General features: G+C 42.9%; 1 protein-coding gene across 1 annotated transcript in view; it reads right to left on the reverse strand.

Moving 5' to 3' along the window:
- PSEN2 (presenilin 2) overlaps positions 1-13,924 on the reverse strand; it is a 443,825-nt gene that overhangs the window by 348,018 nt on the left and 81,883 nt on the right. Inside the window, exons 2-3 of the mRNA XM_078649110.1 lie at positions 3,951-4,102; positions 159-388 (exon numbers count right to left, since the gene is read on the reverse strand). Coding sequence (XP_078505236.1) covers positions 159-388; positions 3,951-4,070 — 350 coding nt within the window. The 5' untranslated portion in view covers positions 4,071-4,102. The remainder of the gene's footprint in view (positions 1-158; positions 389-3,950; positions 4,103-13,924) is intronic.

The raw sequence follows: 13,924 nt of genomic DNA on the forward strand, positions 1-13,924 counted from the left end.
CTTTCCAGAGGACTCAAGAAGTTTACGCTGCTTTACAAAAGGCAACATTATTCCACAACTATACATAGATTTACTTTTTGCCCAACTACACACATGTCCAATACTGCTGTTACATTACTACTTCTTTGTTATATAAAACACATTATGATAATACTTACAATTGTCCACCTTTCTCTGTGTAGAAACTGACAGACTTTATGGTAGCGACTACAACGACCATACACAGGGTGACCGGCACAAACAACATAATGACATGTTTTGCCCCATATTTAAGGATTAACTCTTCCTCCTCATTCTCTGGTACAAGATCTCTTGGTATGGTTCTTGGGGCTGGTAATTCACTGTTCGCTGCATCGCTATCTTCACCACTCCATCCAATATCGTGTTTCTGTCGAACAAAGCAAATGTGGTGGAAAATAAGTCCTTAGCTATTCAGAACTGAGCACACAAATCAAACAAGGGCTATCTTAAAGAAGACCTAATTGGAGTGGAGAGGGCATGAATAACCATTACATTCAGCGCAAAGCCTTGATTTATTGGCGTATGTAATCTCACGATTCATGAAGCAGTGTTGCTACTATATTCACCGAAATGAAAATTTTCTTAGGTTTGTCTTGTGAACGAGAGTAGTATCTCATATCCTCACGCAGCATTATTGTTCTTCTCAAGAGACACTACGTACTGTAGTAGGTGGGAGCAACAAGGAGCGGGAAGGAGGGGGGAAGCAATGAGAAGTGGGGGGAAGCAATGAGAAGTGGGTGGGAGGGGGAAAAGCAACGAGGAGTAGACGTGAGGGAAAAAGACATGAAGTGTGGCGGAGGGAGGGGGAAGCAATGAGGAGTGGGAGGGAGGGGGAAGCAATGAGGAGTGGGGGTGTGGGGAAATAAAGAGCAGTGGGCGGGAGGGGGGAAGCAGAGGCCTTGGCACATTTCTAGGAGGATCTATTGGGAACTGATTTGATGTTTAACATCCCTGAGGAAGTCGTAAGGGGAACAATCCCGATGTGACGAAACGCGTTGGCAAATGGCTAAAAGAGAATAAAGAACACAGAGAGAAACAAGAATCCCAGCATCTTTCATTTCTTAAAAATAACTGTTAAATATAATTCAATTGTTTTGTCATGTGCCTTGAATCTGGTAAAAGAATTGTTGTGCCATCCTGTTCTCCCCTTTGAAGAGTGCTCCAAGTGTTACATGTAGCTCAAAACACCTGTCAAACAGGATTGACAGTGTGGTGTTGCAGGTTGCTCACAGCCCCCACTCCGAATATTCTGTTGAGTCCAGAGGAGTCATCTGTGCCCATTTAGGACAGCTTATTGTTTTCCCCTGGGAGGCATTTCACACCTGTTCAAAGCTGAGCACACACTGAGAGCTGGCAGAGGCTCAGGCAAATAAAGGGTAACTTTCTCAAAGTTAATTTCCTTAATTGCTATTAAAATTCCAACTTCACCATTGAATTGGATTATTATTAACAATTAGAAGTAGTGGTTTGAATATTGTTTTTGCTAGGTCTATCTCAGAGACATACCATTAATATTTTAATTTGTCCTCTGGTTTTCTACATATGACAGCTAGATCTGCCACAGTGAAAATAGCCGTTAGGCCTGGTTACTGCAGGGCAGTGGTAATATTAATTTCCTACATGTCCCACTTTAAAATACCATGCACTTTAGCTTGTGGACTACAAGGCTTACAGAGGGGTGACTTACTAATATAAAGGATCATTTTAACAGATCATGCTGAAGATTTAGGCTGTAGCAGTAAGGTTTCAATTGTAGGTCTAAAGCCACGTTTCCCTTGTCACACTATTGATGGCACGATAAGTGCTAGTCTACAGATGACCTTTAACTTGCAGGCCTTGGGTTCACTTTTCACACCATATACTAAGCACCAACAGGCAAGGTAATAGGCCAATACAACCTTGTTTAAAAGTGGAGCACCAGCACTTTACTACAGGTTAGTAGGGGTAAAATGCACAGAATTCTAAAACCAACAAACAAAAATAGACTCCAGCAAAGGAAAATAATTTGTGGCCATGTAGAAAAGGCTATGTCCTACTTGCAGCTTCCTAGCACACCACAGAATCATTAAATAGAGAAAAAGTTTCTATTCAAATATAATTTTAAAGAGCTTAGTGTTTAAGAATACTGAGTCAGCATACCCACAGTGTGACTCAGAGGTGAGAGAGGAATGGGAAGAGATAGGGGAAAGGAAGTGAATCACTAGTAAGAAATAACCTTATTAAGACTCAATTGTGTTCATTCTGTAATCAAGGGTGAAAAAGGGACCCAACATCACACAGCTTCATACCATAAGATCACAAAGCCTCAACTATGAGTAGGCCCAGGTCTGGATAAACATCAGTTTTTTTGCTATTCAGAAGGTTCCAAGCAGACAGGTGCTGGGCGAGAAAGTATGTTTTTACCATTCCTAATCAAAGAAAGATTGGGAGAGAATCCGTGGAAGGCACCAAACTAGTTTACCAGTAGCTCACAGTTAACAAAAGGTAATGCTTCTCTTCGGGATCGATCAAAACAAACCAGGAAAAATAATCACTTTGGAGCCTCTTAATTAGAATTTTCTCTTCATCATAGCAGTCCTTGTGCTCACCTTTTTCTCTGAAGAGTAAACTAGATCAGAACCACAATCCTAGCACCCATGGGTCTGGATCCTGGCCCCCAGATTTGTATCAGATGAAGAATTTGTTTCTACTTTTGGCCGACCATCCCCTTAAACTGTTTCAATTGGCTACCATCACCTGTACCTTAACGTCAATACCATTAATGATGGGATCTAACCCCCAACAGGAGGCTGTGAATTATAAATTCATCAAAGAACAGTAAGGTCAGGAGGGGGTCAGGAATCTCTCCAGGATCTGTGGGGGGCTTGCGTGTAGACGATGGGTGGGGTGAAAAAGTTGGGACTTAGCCCCCCACTTCAGTTTGTCATCCATGGGAAGTATGATGGAACCCAGATATAATCACTACTAATTTATAGATAGAGAAGACCCTTCATTGATTATCTCAAATGGAGGGGGTGCATATGTGGGGACCTTGCCTTGCTGACCTCTTTACCTGGACTGGTGGTCCCCTGTATTTACAGCTCTGATCATCGAGAACCCATTTAGCCCCCGTACAGGAGAGCACACCAACAGAAAGGAGGCAACATCAGACGACCACAAAGAACCATCCGTGCTGCAGCGCCTGATAAGCTCTGCCACATAAAACATTTAGTATTGAATAGATTTACATGCCTCCCGTTTGTCAGATCATGGACGGCTGTAAAACTGCACATTCATACTTTATGTCACCTACTAGCAGATTTCCTGATAAGAGGCACAGCCCTAGAAAGGAAAATTAGAAGTAAAAGCAGATGTAAGTGAATAGACCATAGTTAAAAAACAGAAGCGGGTAGGGGTTTCACAGAAAACAGGCTTGCAACATTATTATAGCCAGGGAGTTTCCAGAGATTTTAATCCCTTTTCAACTCGGCTCCTCTTTGAAGTCCACCTTTGTCCTCCTCTACTATTTCACCAGAGGATTTGCTAACAACTTTGTTGAGTGGCATTCAGAAGTGGATTCTCACCATTTAGTTCTAAATAGTACCAATACTATTGCTAGCTGCTAATATATACTGGATCCTGGAGAATGTTATCTAAGGCAATCAATTGAAGATACTGGAGAAAAACAAAGCAACATGCAATTAGGGACCTCTCTCACTATGTAGAAATTATCTGCACTGCCAAGGGAAGGGTTTGGCTTGCACTCTGTAGTGGTAATGGAGAATCAACGGATTATTTTCAAGAACAGCACAATGCAATGTAATCATATATTCAGGAAAGTGCGACTAGCTTTTCATACCTAGACCTGGGCACTGGGATACTTAAATAACTCAAATACAAATTAGCTGAAAAGGTGGCACTGCCACTTGCTCTAGTCTAGAGAAACCTACCCTATGTGTTGATTCTGTCGTTTGTGTCCCATCTTGATAGAAGGGAAGTGTGGGACTCTCCGCTGTGAGAAGAGATGTTCTTTCATTACATACATCTTCGTCACTCTCTGAACCATCCATGACTGTCTTCAATGAACGTGCTTATGGAAAATCTAAATAAAACAAAAGAACATTTCTTATTTCACTTACAAAATACTCTAGATAGTATTTAAAAAGAATACATAATCTAGTCACAAAGTCAACAGTAAAAGAAAAAGGACTTCAACTATATATGGGGTAAGGTTGCACCGATCACTAGAATGAGGTGAAAGCCGAAGCTCCTTTCGAAGGTCAAAGAACTTCGTGATGACTTTCAATATATATATATTTGTTTTTATTCTAGTTGTATTATATAGAGCTTATTAGCCCTGTTGAGTCATTCAAGCGGTTTGTGGTGAATAGCACACTACTCCACAACCCAAAGTTAGAGGTAACTAGGTAGATTAGTGATATATGTTTGCTGTTGAACCGTTTGAGCTAGAAACACATTTTTAAGGGTTAAATTCTGCAGATTATGCGGCAGATAATGAATTATATTGCGAATGCCGCAAATCTAGAAATATGTGAAAAACGCAGCAGGTGGGAAATCAAATAATTCCAGTGGTTATATATTTTCTCCCAATGAAAAAACAAAGGCTTAAGATTAGTTATACTTAGGAAGAAATTATCTATTATTTCTACATAAAATCCACTTAAAATATTCAAACCTTAAAAATTAAAAAGTTAGGACTTCAGAATTAAAACTTAAAGTTATTATTTACGCCCACCCTAAAATTACGATAACTCGCACACCTCAAGATACAGTGTTGTCAACTCGCTAGGCACACTACACATTAACTATAACTCAGCCCAATACCATACTCCGTGTTCTCATAAATTATGTAATTTCAGATGTCATGAGTCTATTTATAAATTCTATAATTAAACATGCTATAACTGATGGGATACCAAAGGGTATAAGCAGTGCATGGAATAGCAGTGTAGGGTTGGCCATAGGGCACTGCATGCAACAGACCTCGTGCCCGACTCCTGTAGGCAGCCAAGCCCCCGCCGAGCATGGATGTTGGCTGTGTGGAGTTGGCAGCAGGCCCAGGCCTGTGGCCAGGCCCTGCGCCCAACCCCCGACGGCAACCAACCCCAGCCAAGCACAGCCTTCGGCAGAGCACATCATGGAATTGGCTGCAGAGACTGGCCAGTGGCCAGGCCATGTACCCTAACCCCCTGACTAGTGACCAACCTTCCTGTCACCATCTTGCACACACCAGAGTTCAGACTGCTCTCCTGTCTCCTCAATGGGTGCTGCAGCTGTCGCACACCTTCATCACTGCACCATCGCAGGCTCCTTTACACCCACGAATGCACACAAGTGCCGAAGCAATGGCCCAGCACTCGGAGTCTCAAAGTTGAGCACCTGTCTTGCCCACCTCCAGGCTCTATCATCAACACAGTCTAATGCCTGGACCCTGGCTCTGGATGAAAGACTTCCTGACATATATGATGCATAATACAGGAAAAGTTACATCATGATGATGCCAGTATTCATGACCTTTGCACCCTCTCTGTCCCTACGAGTTGAAGCAAGCGGGAAAAACGTTTCTCAAAAGATGGTGGACAAAAGTGCTCTGGATCTCTGAATTTAAATAGCATATACTGTAGAAGTTCTTCCTTGATGGTGATATGGACATATGCATCTTGGTTCCCAATGGTGGTCATCCAGCTCCCTTGCATAAACCCAAAATTCTGAGCCAAAGGGACGGTGTGAAAGGGCTCTAAAAGGAGAAATTGATGTAGATCTCAAAGTATTTTCATTGTCCTAGTCTGTTTGGGATACTTCGACGGCCTCTATGATTCACCGCCACACGCCCTGTTGCACCCGGGAGATGGCAGCTTAAAAAACCCCATAAGAACTCTGGGGATGAATTCTGGAATCTTGGAGGATAAGCCAAAGTTTGCTACTGGTGTCGCAGCAAACTACATGTGTACATTACTCTACCATCATTTGACCATCAGCCTCTGACTATTACCACAAACGCTATACACATTTTCTTATTTCTTATATATGGCTGTGGATCCCACGTCCCGAGAAAAACTCACAAATACTGTAGTCTAAAATCCCTGTAAAGTGCCATTATTCTTTCGAGAAGCATCCCTGCGTATCTTACAGATGGGTCCTAACCACTTCTTAAGGAGGGAAAAGCCAGTGACATGGCATCGGTACTGCAAGTATTAACACACAAAGATGCAGTTTGTAAGTTGATGCAACACAAATTAAAAGTGGTGTATTGCATGCCACAGATATATTAAACTTTGCATTTCAGTAGGAGTGGAACATAATGATAGATGCAGTGAATCTCAGTCTCTTAGCATTAAGTGACAGACTTTTATACACGGATTACAGGCTTTTTCAAAAATGTTAATAATATGCCCATATGAGACAAACACGAGGACAAACATAAAGATCATTTTGCTTCAGGTTTACGGAGTAGAAAGGAGCTTTTTTTACTGTTCTGTCCTTCCCAACAACATGCTGACCCACATTCAAGAAAAGGAGATAATGTTGCTTCTGTGCTGTGTGTGTGTGGGGGGGGGGGGCGTTTTGGCAGTGTGCCACAATTTCCAACAGCTTGCATGGTTGCAGGCCAGTTTGTTGCTATGTAAGAGAGTTTATGTAACTGCTGCTGACACTTTGAAAATTAAATATAGGAGTAACTTTTTGAGACGTGTCAAAGCAGTGAAAAACGTGCTCCGCTAAACCAAGGTTACTGAACATCTATGCTCTGTAATTCACTATAATAACCACTTCAGCTATAATGTAATGCAAGGTGGATTTGTAGAGCGCTGCTTGTCACCCGTGAGGGTATCCAGGCGCTGATTTGAGTAATCATTTCAGAATTATTCAAAAGTACTCATGGTACCAGCCACCAGAGGTAGGAGGACAATGCCTTTTAGGAGGTAATTTTCGTATGTGGGGAGGGGGGAAGGCCGAGTACACATGAAAACAGTACAAACAATGTTAATCTAGTCCTATACTTACATAGCACTTGGGAAAATTGAATGCGCAACTAGGGATGCGATAGATAAAATTGCCCCCATGAAGCAATTTAAACCCCGACCTGCTAAAAAACAGGAAGTCTGGTTCTCGGACCATCTAAGGACGTTAAAGCTAACCGCCAGGAAGCTGGAGAAGAAGTGGAGAACCTCTCATTTGGTAGAGGACAAGAACAAATATTGGGACTCACTATCCATATACCATAAAGCCATCCGGGTAGCACGAAAAACCCACATTACGGCACAAATCACAGCTGCAGGGAATTCACCCAGGGTCCTTTATCAAATCCTCCAAACATTTGTTAAACCCATAGCATGTGAAACACCTGAGGTAGCATCACAGCAGCTGTGCAATGAAATATCCCAATTTTTTACAGAAAAAATAGACAAAATCTATGAGAAAATAATCAATGCCAGTAAGACCATCACTACAGATACAGCGCCTCTCCCAATAGACGCCGACCTGAAGCAGAGTACGTACTCTTTGGATACCTTCCCTCCTATTTCGTCCGATAACATCCTCTCTTTGATCTTACAGATCAAAAGTGGTAGCCCAGACGATACTATCCCAGCGAGGATAATGCCCGCCTTAGCGGACCAACTCTGCCCCATGATTGGAGACATGGTAAACCTTTCTCTGGGCACAGGTAATGTCCCCAGAGAATGGAAACGAGCCATTGTTAGACCAATTAGGAAAAACACTGCGACTCCATGGACCGAATTGGCTAATCTGAGGCCCATCTCATTACTACCTTTCCTAGGAAAACTGACTGAGAAGCATGTCAACCACCATCTCTCCAGCTATATCGAACTTGCTGGGGCTCTAGACTACTCTCAGTCAGGGTTCAGACCCAAACATAGCACTGAATCCACCCTTCTGTCAGTCACTGATGACCTGCACATGTACCAGGACAAGGGCATCTCAGTAATCTTAGTTCTTTTAGATCTGTCTGCAGCGTTCGACACCGTGTCACATTCCATCCTGACTGAGCGGTTGTCGAACGCTGGCATTAAGAACAAAGCCCTTGCCTGGCTAAGGAGTTTTTTATCCGAGCGCACCCAGACTGTCACCATGGGTGCATATCGTTCAGCGGAGATGGAGATATCAAAAGGGGTGCCCCAGGGTTCGTGTCTTAGCCCGACCCTCTTCAACATTTATGTGGCACCCCTGGCTAGAGTGATGCGTAGGTACGGGTTTATCCCAGTATCCTACGCTGATGATACCCAGCTCTTCTTCCCTTTTAAAACCCTCTCCGCTGAAGTAAGAAACTCCTTTTCATCAGGCATGAAGGCAGTGGCACATTGGATGTCTTCCAATTGCCTTCAGTGCAACGTCAGCAAGACAGAAGTCATGCTGTTTGGAGAAGCCAGGATGCTATGGGCCCCAGATTGGTGGCCACAGGACTTGGGAGCAGCCCCAGAACCAAAGCAGATAGTGAAAAATCTGGGGGTCCGTTTGGACCAAGAACTATCTCTAAAACAGCACTCCAACTTTATCTCGGGTTCTTGCTTCCATACCATCAGCCTGCTGCGCAAGGTCTTCCCTCTACTGCCGGATTCTTTTAGGAGGACGCTAGTACAGGCACTCGTGCTAAGTCGGATCGATTATTGTAATGGCCTGCTGCTTTCAGCAAATGAAGGTGTGCTGGCTAAGCTCCAGGTCATTCAAAATACTGCGGCCCGACTGGTTCTGAATGCCCCGCCAAGGACTCCATCCAAACCCCTCCTTGAGCAATTACATTGGCTCTCGATCCGGCAAAGAACAAAATTCAAGATAGCTTGCCTGATCCACAAATGTCTCCATGGACAAGGGCCTGCTTATCTTAAAAACAAATTTATTCCCTATATGCCATCTCGAACGCTAAGATCAAGCAACAATTTGCTCTTAGTGGTGCCCCGCGCCAAGAAAGCGAGGCATGGGAATAAAGCATTGTCAATCACAGGACCCACACTATGGAACAGACTTCCTCTGTCCCTAAGACAGTGTACTGAGCACTTGAAATTCAGGAGGCAACTGAAAACTGTTTTATTTAAAAATGAGATCTAGCATCTGCTCCAATTTCACATCTTCAGTTTAGCCGGCACCAAAAAGCGCAGAGATACTCCATCTGGAGTCGATTCAAGCGCTATAAAAACCAGCAAATAAATTAATGGAGGGATTTAGTAGATATATTTCTTGATTTTTTTAAAGTTGTTTAAAATGACTTTCAAATACAAACAATATTTTAAAATAACAGAGTAATAAATACACCTCAAAGAGCAGCAGCATTGCATCAACATTTGTAGAACAGCTTGACTTAAGCGTAATTCTCAACATATCATTTTAAGCAATCTAAGCAGTACGCAAGTTTGGGCATAATTCCATGTTAGACTCAGGTATCTATTTCGCACATAGTCTAAATCTCGTTTTACCTACGTTTCAATGTCTTCAGCCTATGACAGCATTAACACATCCTAATCCACCTGTACAAATCACCTTGTTACTAGTGAGGCTAACTTTTCCTTGCTTTTTGTGGTTCCTTTAATTTATTTACTATAACCTTTATCAATTGTTCAACAAAACTCCACAGGTGTACAACATTGATCAGTGTAGGTTGGTGCACTATAAGGCAGAGTATCATGATTCAAACAGGACAATTCAAGTTATGGTATAGCAAAATATCAAGAAGCAATGAGCCGGTCATTCTACTCAATCCATCTCCCCCGCTGCCTTACTCTCACTCATAACCGACTCATTCTGATCACTCACATTCGAGTCAGAGTTCAGGAACACGTTACAAAGCTCCCTCTGCGTCTGGAGAACCTCTTCTAGTTTTTCTTCTCTTCAACTAGCTTTCATATGAGGTTCTTCCGCCAATGTCCATTCATGCACATCCCATAACCACGCATCCACCTCTAGGATGCGCTTCCCTATCCATGTTATTGCAACTCTGCGCCTTCCAAACACTATAAGCAGTTGCAAGAGTTTTTAGGCTATCTTACTTTTTTAGGATTTTCGAATGTGTCCCAGTAAGCAGTGTAGAGGTGACATCTCCACCCGAAATCCTGTGCCCCTCTCAACCTTCTCCAACACCTGCTCCCAGAACAGACTTACCCTGGGATGCCCCCACGCTAAGTGCATAAAATCTGCCCCTGTTTTTCCACACCTGGGACATGTGTCTGGGTGATCTGGCACAATGAGGTGCAACTTCACTGGCATCATATACGTGCGGTGTAGATGGTGTGTATCAGTTTGAAACGTGCATTACAGGATACTGTGTGCATGTCACCTAGGGATGCTGTCAGGTCAGCATCCCATGTCACAGGTGCCCTGAGTGGGGGGGCCTGTTGAGTCAAGCCTCAAAGCATTATAGAGGAGAGAAATGAGTCTGCGCCCAGCCCCACATGTAAGCATTATATCCAGTGTCTGCGTCATCTGCGGGATGGTGGGTTATGTGGGCTATGCCGCTTTAAACAATTCTGAGAGTCACGCATAATATAGGTAGTGGCCCTTCCCAGTCCAAAGTCCTCACATGCCTGTTCATAGGAGATGAATGTTTCACCTGCTTATGGGTCCGCTAATATTTCGCACCCACCCTCCCTCCACGCCTGGAAGGACATATTGTCCATCATTTTCCAAACCGGAGCAAGAAACCATACTGAGAGTTCCCGATGGAACAGTGCGAGTCTCAGAATGAATTCCACAAAACGTTGCCAGGTGCTCGCAGTCTGTCTAACTACATAGGGCTTGTGATCCAGGACTCCAGCACCCTCCGTAAGCACCGTCGGGAGCCTGCCCGGTGGGACACACCCCTTCAGTAGCCTCTTCTTCCAGTTAACCCCTCATCAGCGGTTCCATTTATTACTAAGATATTTTCATGTGGAACTCCATATATATCGAGGTCTGACAGTCCCTGTTAATGTGATAAATGCCTCAGAGTCGTCATTCCAAACAGCTACGTCTTGCAGCAAGTTTTTCAGGGCTGGGTCCATCATCCATGCCACAACACCCACCTCTTGGCTAAAAGTAAAAGCAATGCTTTGTGCCTTCTAACATGCAGAATATATCTACCACATATCCCAACAACACTACTTTGCATGACACAGGTAATGCATATTTGATGACACATGTAGACCATGATTTTATATGCATGATATTAAAGCTGAGGACTGTACCCAGTGTATGCCTACTTCAGGGCACTTTAAATGTGATGGAATGCACTCCAATTGTAATCCACTTGAACAATGTTTTATAGAAAGCTCCAAGGCAAAATCTTGGCGTGCGGATTGGCATGTGCTCTGTCTGAACAGCACAATAGGTAATCCAAACGTAGTAGGCCATCGTGCACCAATCCCAAGGTGCACTGCCATGTAAGCAAGAAACAAGCAACCAATGCAAACCATCGTAACCAACTTTATTCCAATTTCTTCTATAGTTTCGGAATCTAAACAGAAGCAACGTGGTTCCAATCTTTCAAAGTAGAAGAAATGTCCATCCTGGCTTTTTTCTACAACATAGCTGAATTCACTTTGCCTCCTGATAAATCATAATGGCGTTTACCCAATGCATTTCGGGCTAAGGAACCCTTTGTCAGGGATAACTATGATATATAGAAAGGTCCATTAGTACCCACTATTTCAGGGCACTACCAGCAGGGCTTGACATGGAACTCAAAGCAGCCCTGGCAGTTTTGTCGGCCCAGCTCCCTTTTGCTGCTTTTGTCACTGGGGCCAATATTGCTGCACCACTGCAAAACTGGATCCCAGTATCAAAACCAGCTCCCACTGCTGCAAAACCGGCCCCCATCCTTCTAGCCTCCCGGGGGAAACACCCGATGCACACTATGGCCAGTTCAGCCCTGACTGCCAGGCTAAGAATAAGAATTCCGTCGGCCAATGGCCACACTAACTATTCAGGGCTATATGGGAGGTCTAGTTAATGCTGGTATTTAGGCATGTAATATACCAAATGTACAGACTTGAAGTGTATCAATTAGATCTGCTGTGCTTTGAAACACTTTCCGTCTGGGCACCGCTGTAACACTAACAATCATCCGCCATGGTCTCAAATATCTCGCTTTCCTATGGTCACCGTTCCTTTAGTCCCTGAGGCACAGGGTCAGACTGATTTGCATATGGCCATGTCTGAACTGGGGTGGCAGAGTGAGCTAAAGAACGGTGATGGATTAAACTCAGATCTGTTGACCGGGTGTGAGTGTTTGATTGGTTCAGATGCTACGTCCATCACCACCCCCTTTTGTACTGCTTTGTGCGCCATAAATTGGCAGGGTATGCTCAGACGTGAGTCCCTTGCTCACTTTGATACTGGATTCAAGCAAGCCTGGCTGAAGACGGCTGAAATGCCATAAACCGGTCCTAGGAAGCTTGTTTCCGGTCCAGGGAGGGCATGGCTTGGCAGTTCGGGCTGGACTGTTCCCATGAGGCACAGGGTCAGACTGATTTGCATATAGCCATGTCTGAACTGGGGTGGCAGAGTGTGCTAAAGAACGGTGATGGATTAAACCCAGATCTGTTGACTGGGTTTGATTGGTTCAGATGCTCCGTCCATCACCACCCCCTTTTGTACCGCTTAATATTTGATAAAGCCTTTGCCCCATAATAGTAAACATTTAGAGGATGTAGTATCTATTTCTAACATCTAAACATTAACATTTTCAAGGGTTTAAACAATGTCAGAGTAGTTTCAAGTATGGCATTTCAAGGTATAGTACCCATTTAATCTGTACCTAGGATTAAATCACTTATTCCAAGAGAACGTTTTTCTTATTTTGTGTTTTTCAAAGTTTCAGTTATTGTGTCACTACGCCAGATGTACATAGAGTTCCTTGTCGTTGTTCATCCCTCTAGGTGATTTCGTTTTAAGTCTAATGATGAATCGCGACTCAGTTTGTCTTCGTTTTTTCTGTCTGTCTCCTCCTCGTGCATCCGCTTTCACCATGTAGATACCATAATATGACATTGCCATCCAATTGCTTTTTTGGCGAACTGCCATATGTTTGGCTGTAGCGTAGGATATATCTTTGTTCTTCACTGCCCTAATGTGTTCCAAAATTCTCATTTTCAGCATGCATGTCGTACTGCCAATATATTGCATTTTACACTTGCATTCGATAATGTACACCACATGTGTCGAAGTGCAGGTTATCTTCTCTTCTATTGGTGTTATTTTGCAATTAGGTTCTTCAAAGGTGTTTTTGTTCTGTCCGATCTTACAGGCTTTACAGACATTACATCTCCTGAAACCTCTTTGTTGACTAATAAGCGATTCTATTTGACAAGGTTTAGGTTACACATTTTGCATTTTCTTTTTACGTTTCCGAGACAGGGGAGCTGGTGTGAGAGACTGCCCCCGTGTCCTTGTAATAATAGAATTAGCCAAAGCACGATGCATGTTGTTCTTTTCTGCTCTTTATATAAGGATCCGAGAATGAGGTTTATTAAGCCGATCCTTAAGGAAAAACAACCATGCCACTATAAAGAGGGCTATGACCATTTGTTAGCTCTGTCTACATCTGATGTTTGTTGTGCAATGCTAAATTTTATACGTGTGTCACTCTTGATCAGAAAACGGTATAGTTAATTTTGGCACCTAGAACTAGTCTTGTTGCCCAGGTATATTGTTGTTTCATGGTTTTTTTCCTTGACTTTTAATACAACACTGATATGAAGTACTTATGATTAATTTAACCTGATCGAATAGCTATGGGCTATAACTGTGACTATTAATCAATGTATTTTATTAATTTAATGTATAAATTTAAAACTGCTTCTAAATGAATTCTAAAGTATGTTCTGAAATGTATTATCTGACTTTTATGATTCTTGTGTGAATCGAATAAAGTTTTTTGAAACGAAACGACTAATAAGCCAATTGTCTTTTTCCTGTT

The sequence above is a fragment of the Lissotriton helveticus genome, chromosome 6, assembly GCF_964261635.1.
Source record: "Lissotriton helveticus chromosome 6, aLisHel1.1, whole genome shotgun sequence".
Taxonomy (NCBI): Eukaryota; Metazoa; Chordata; class Amphibia; order Caudata; family Salamandridae; genus Lissotriton; species Lissotriton helveticus.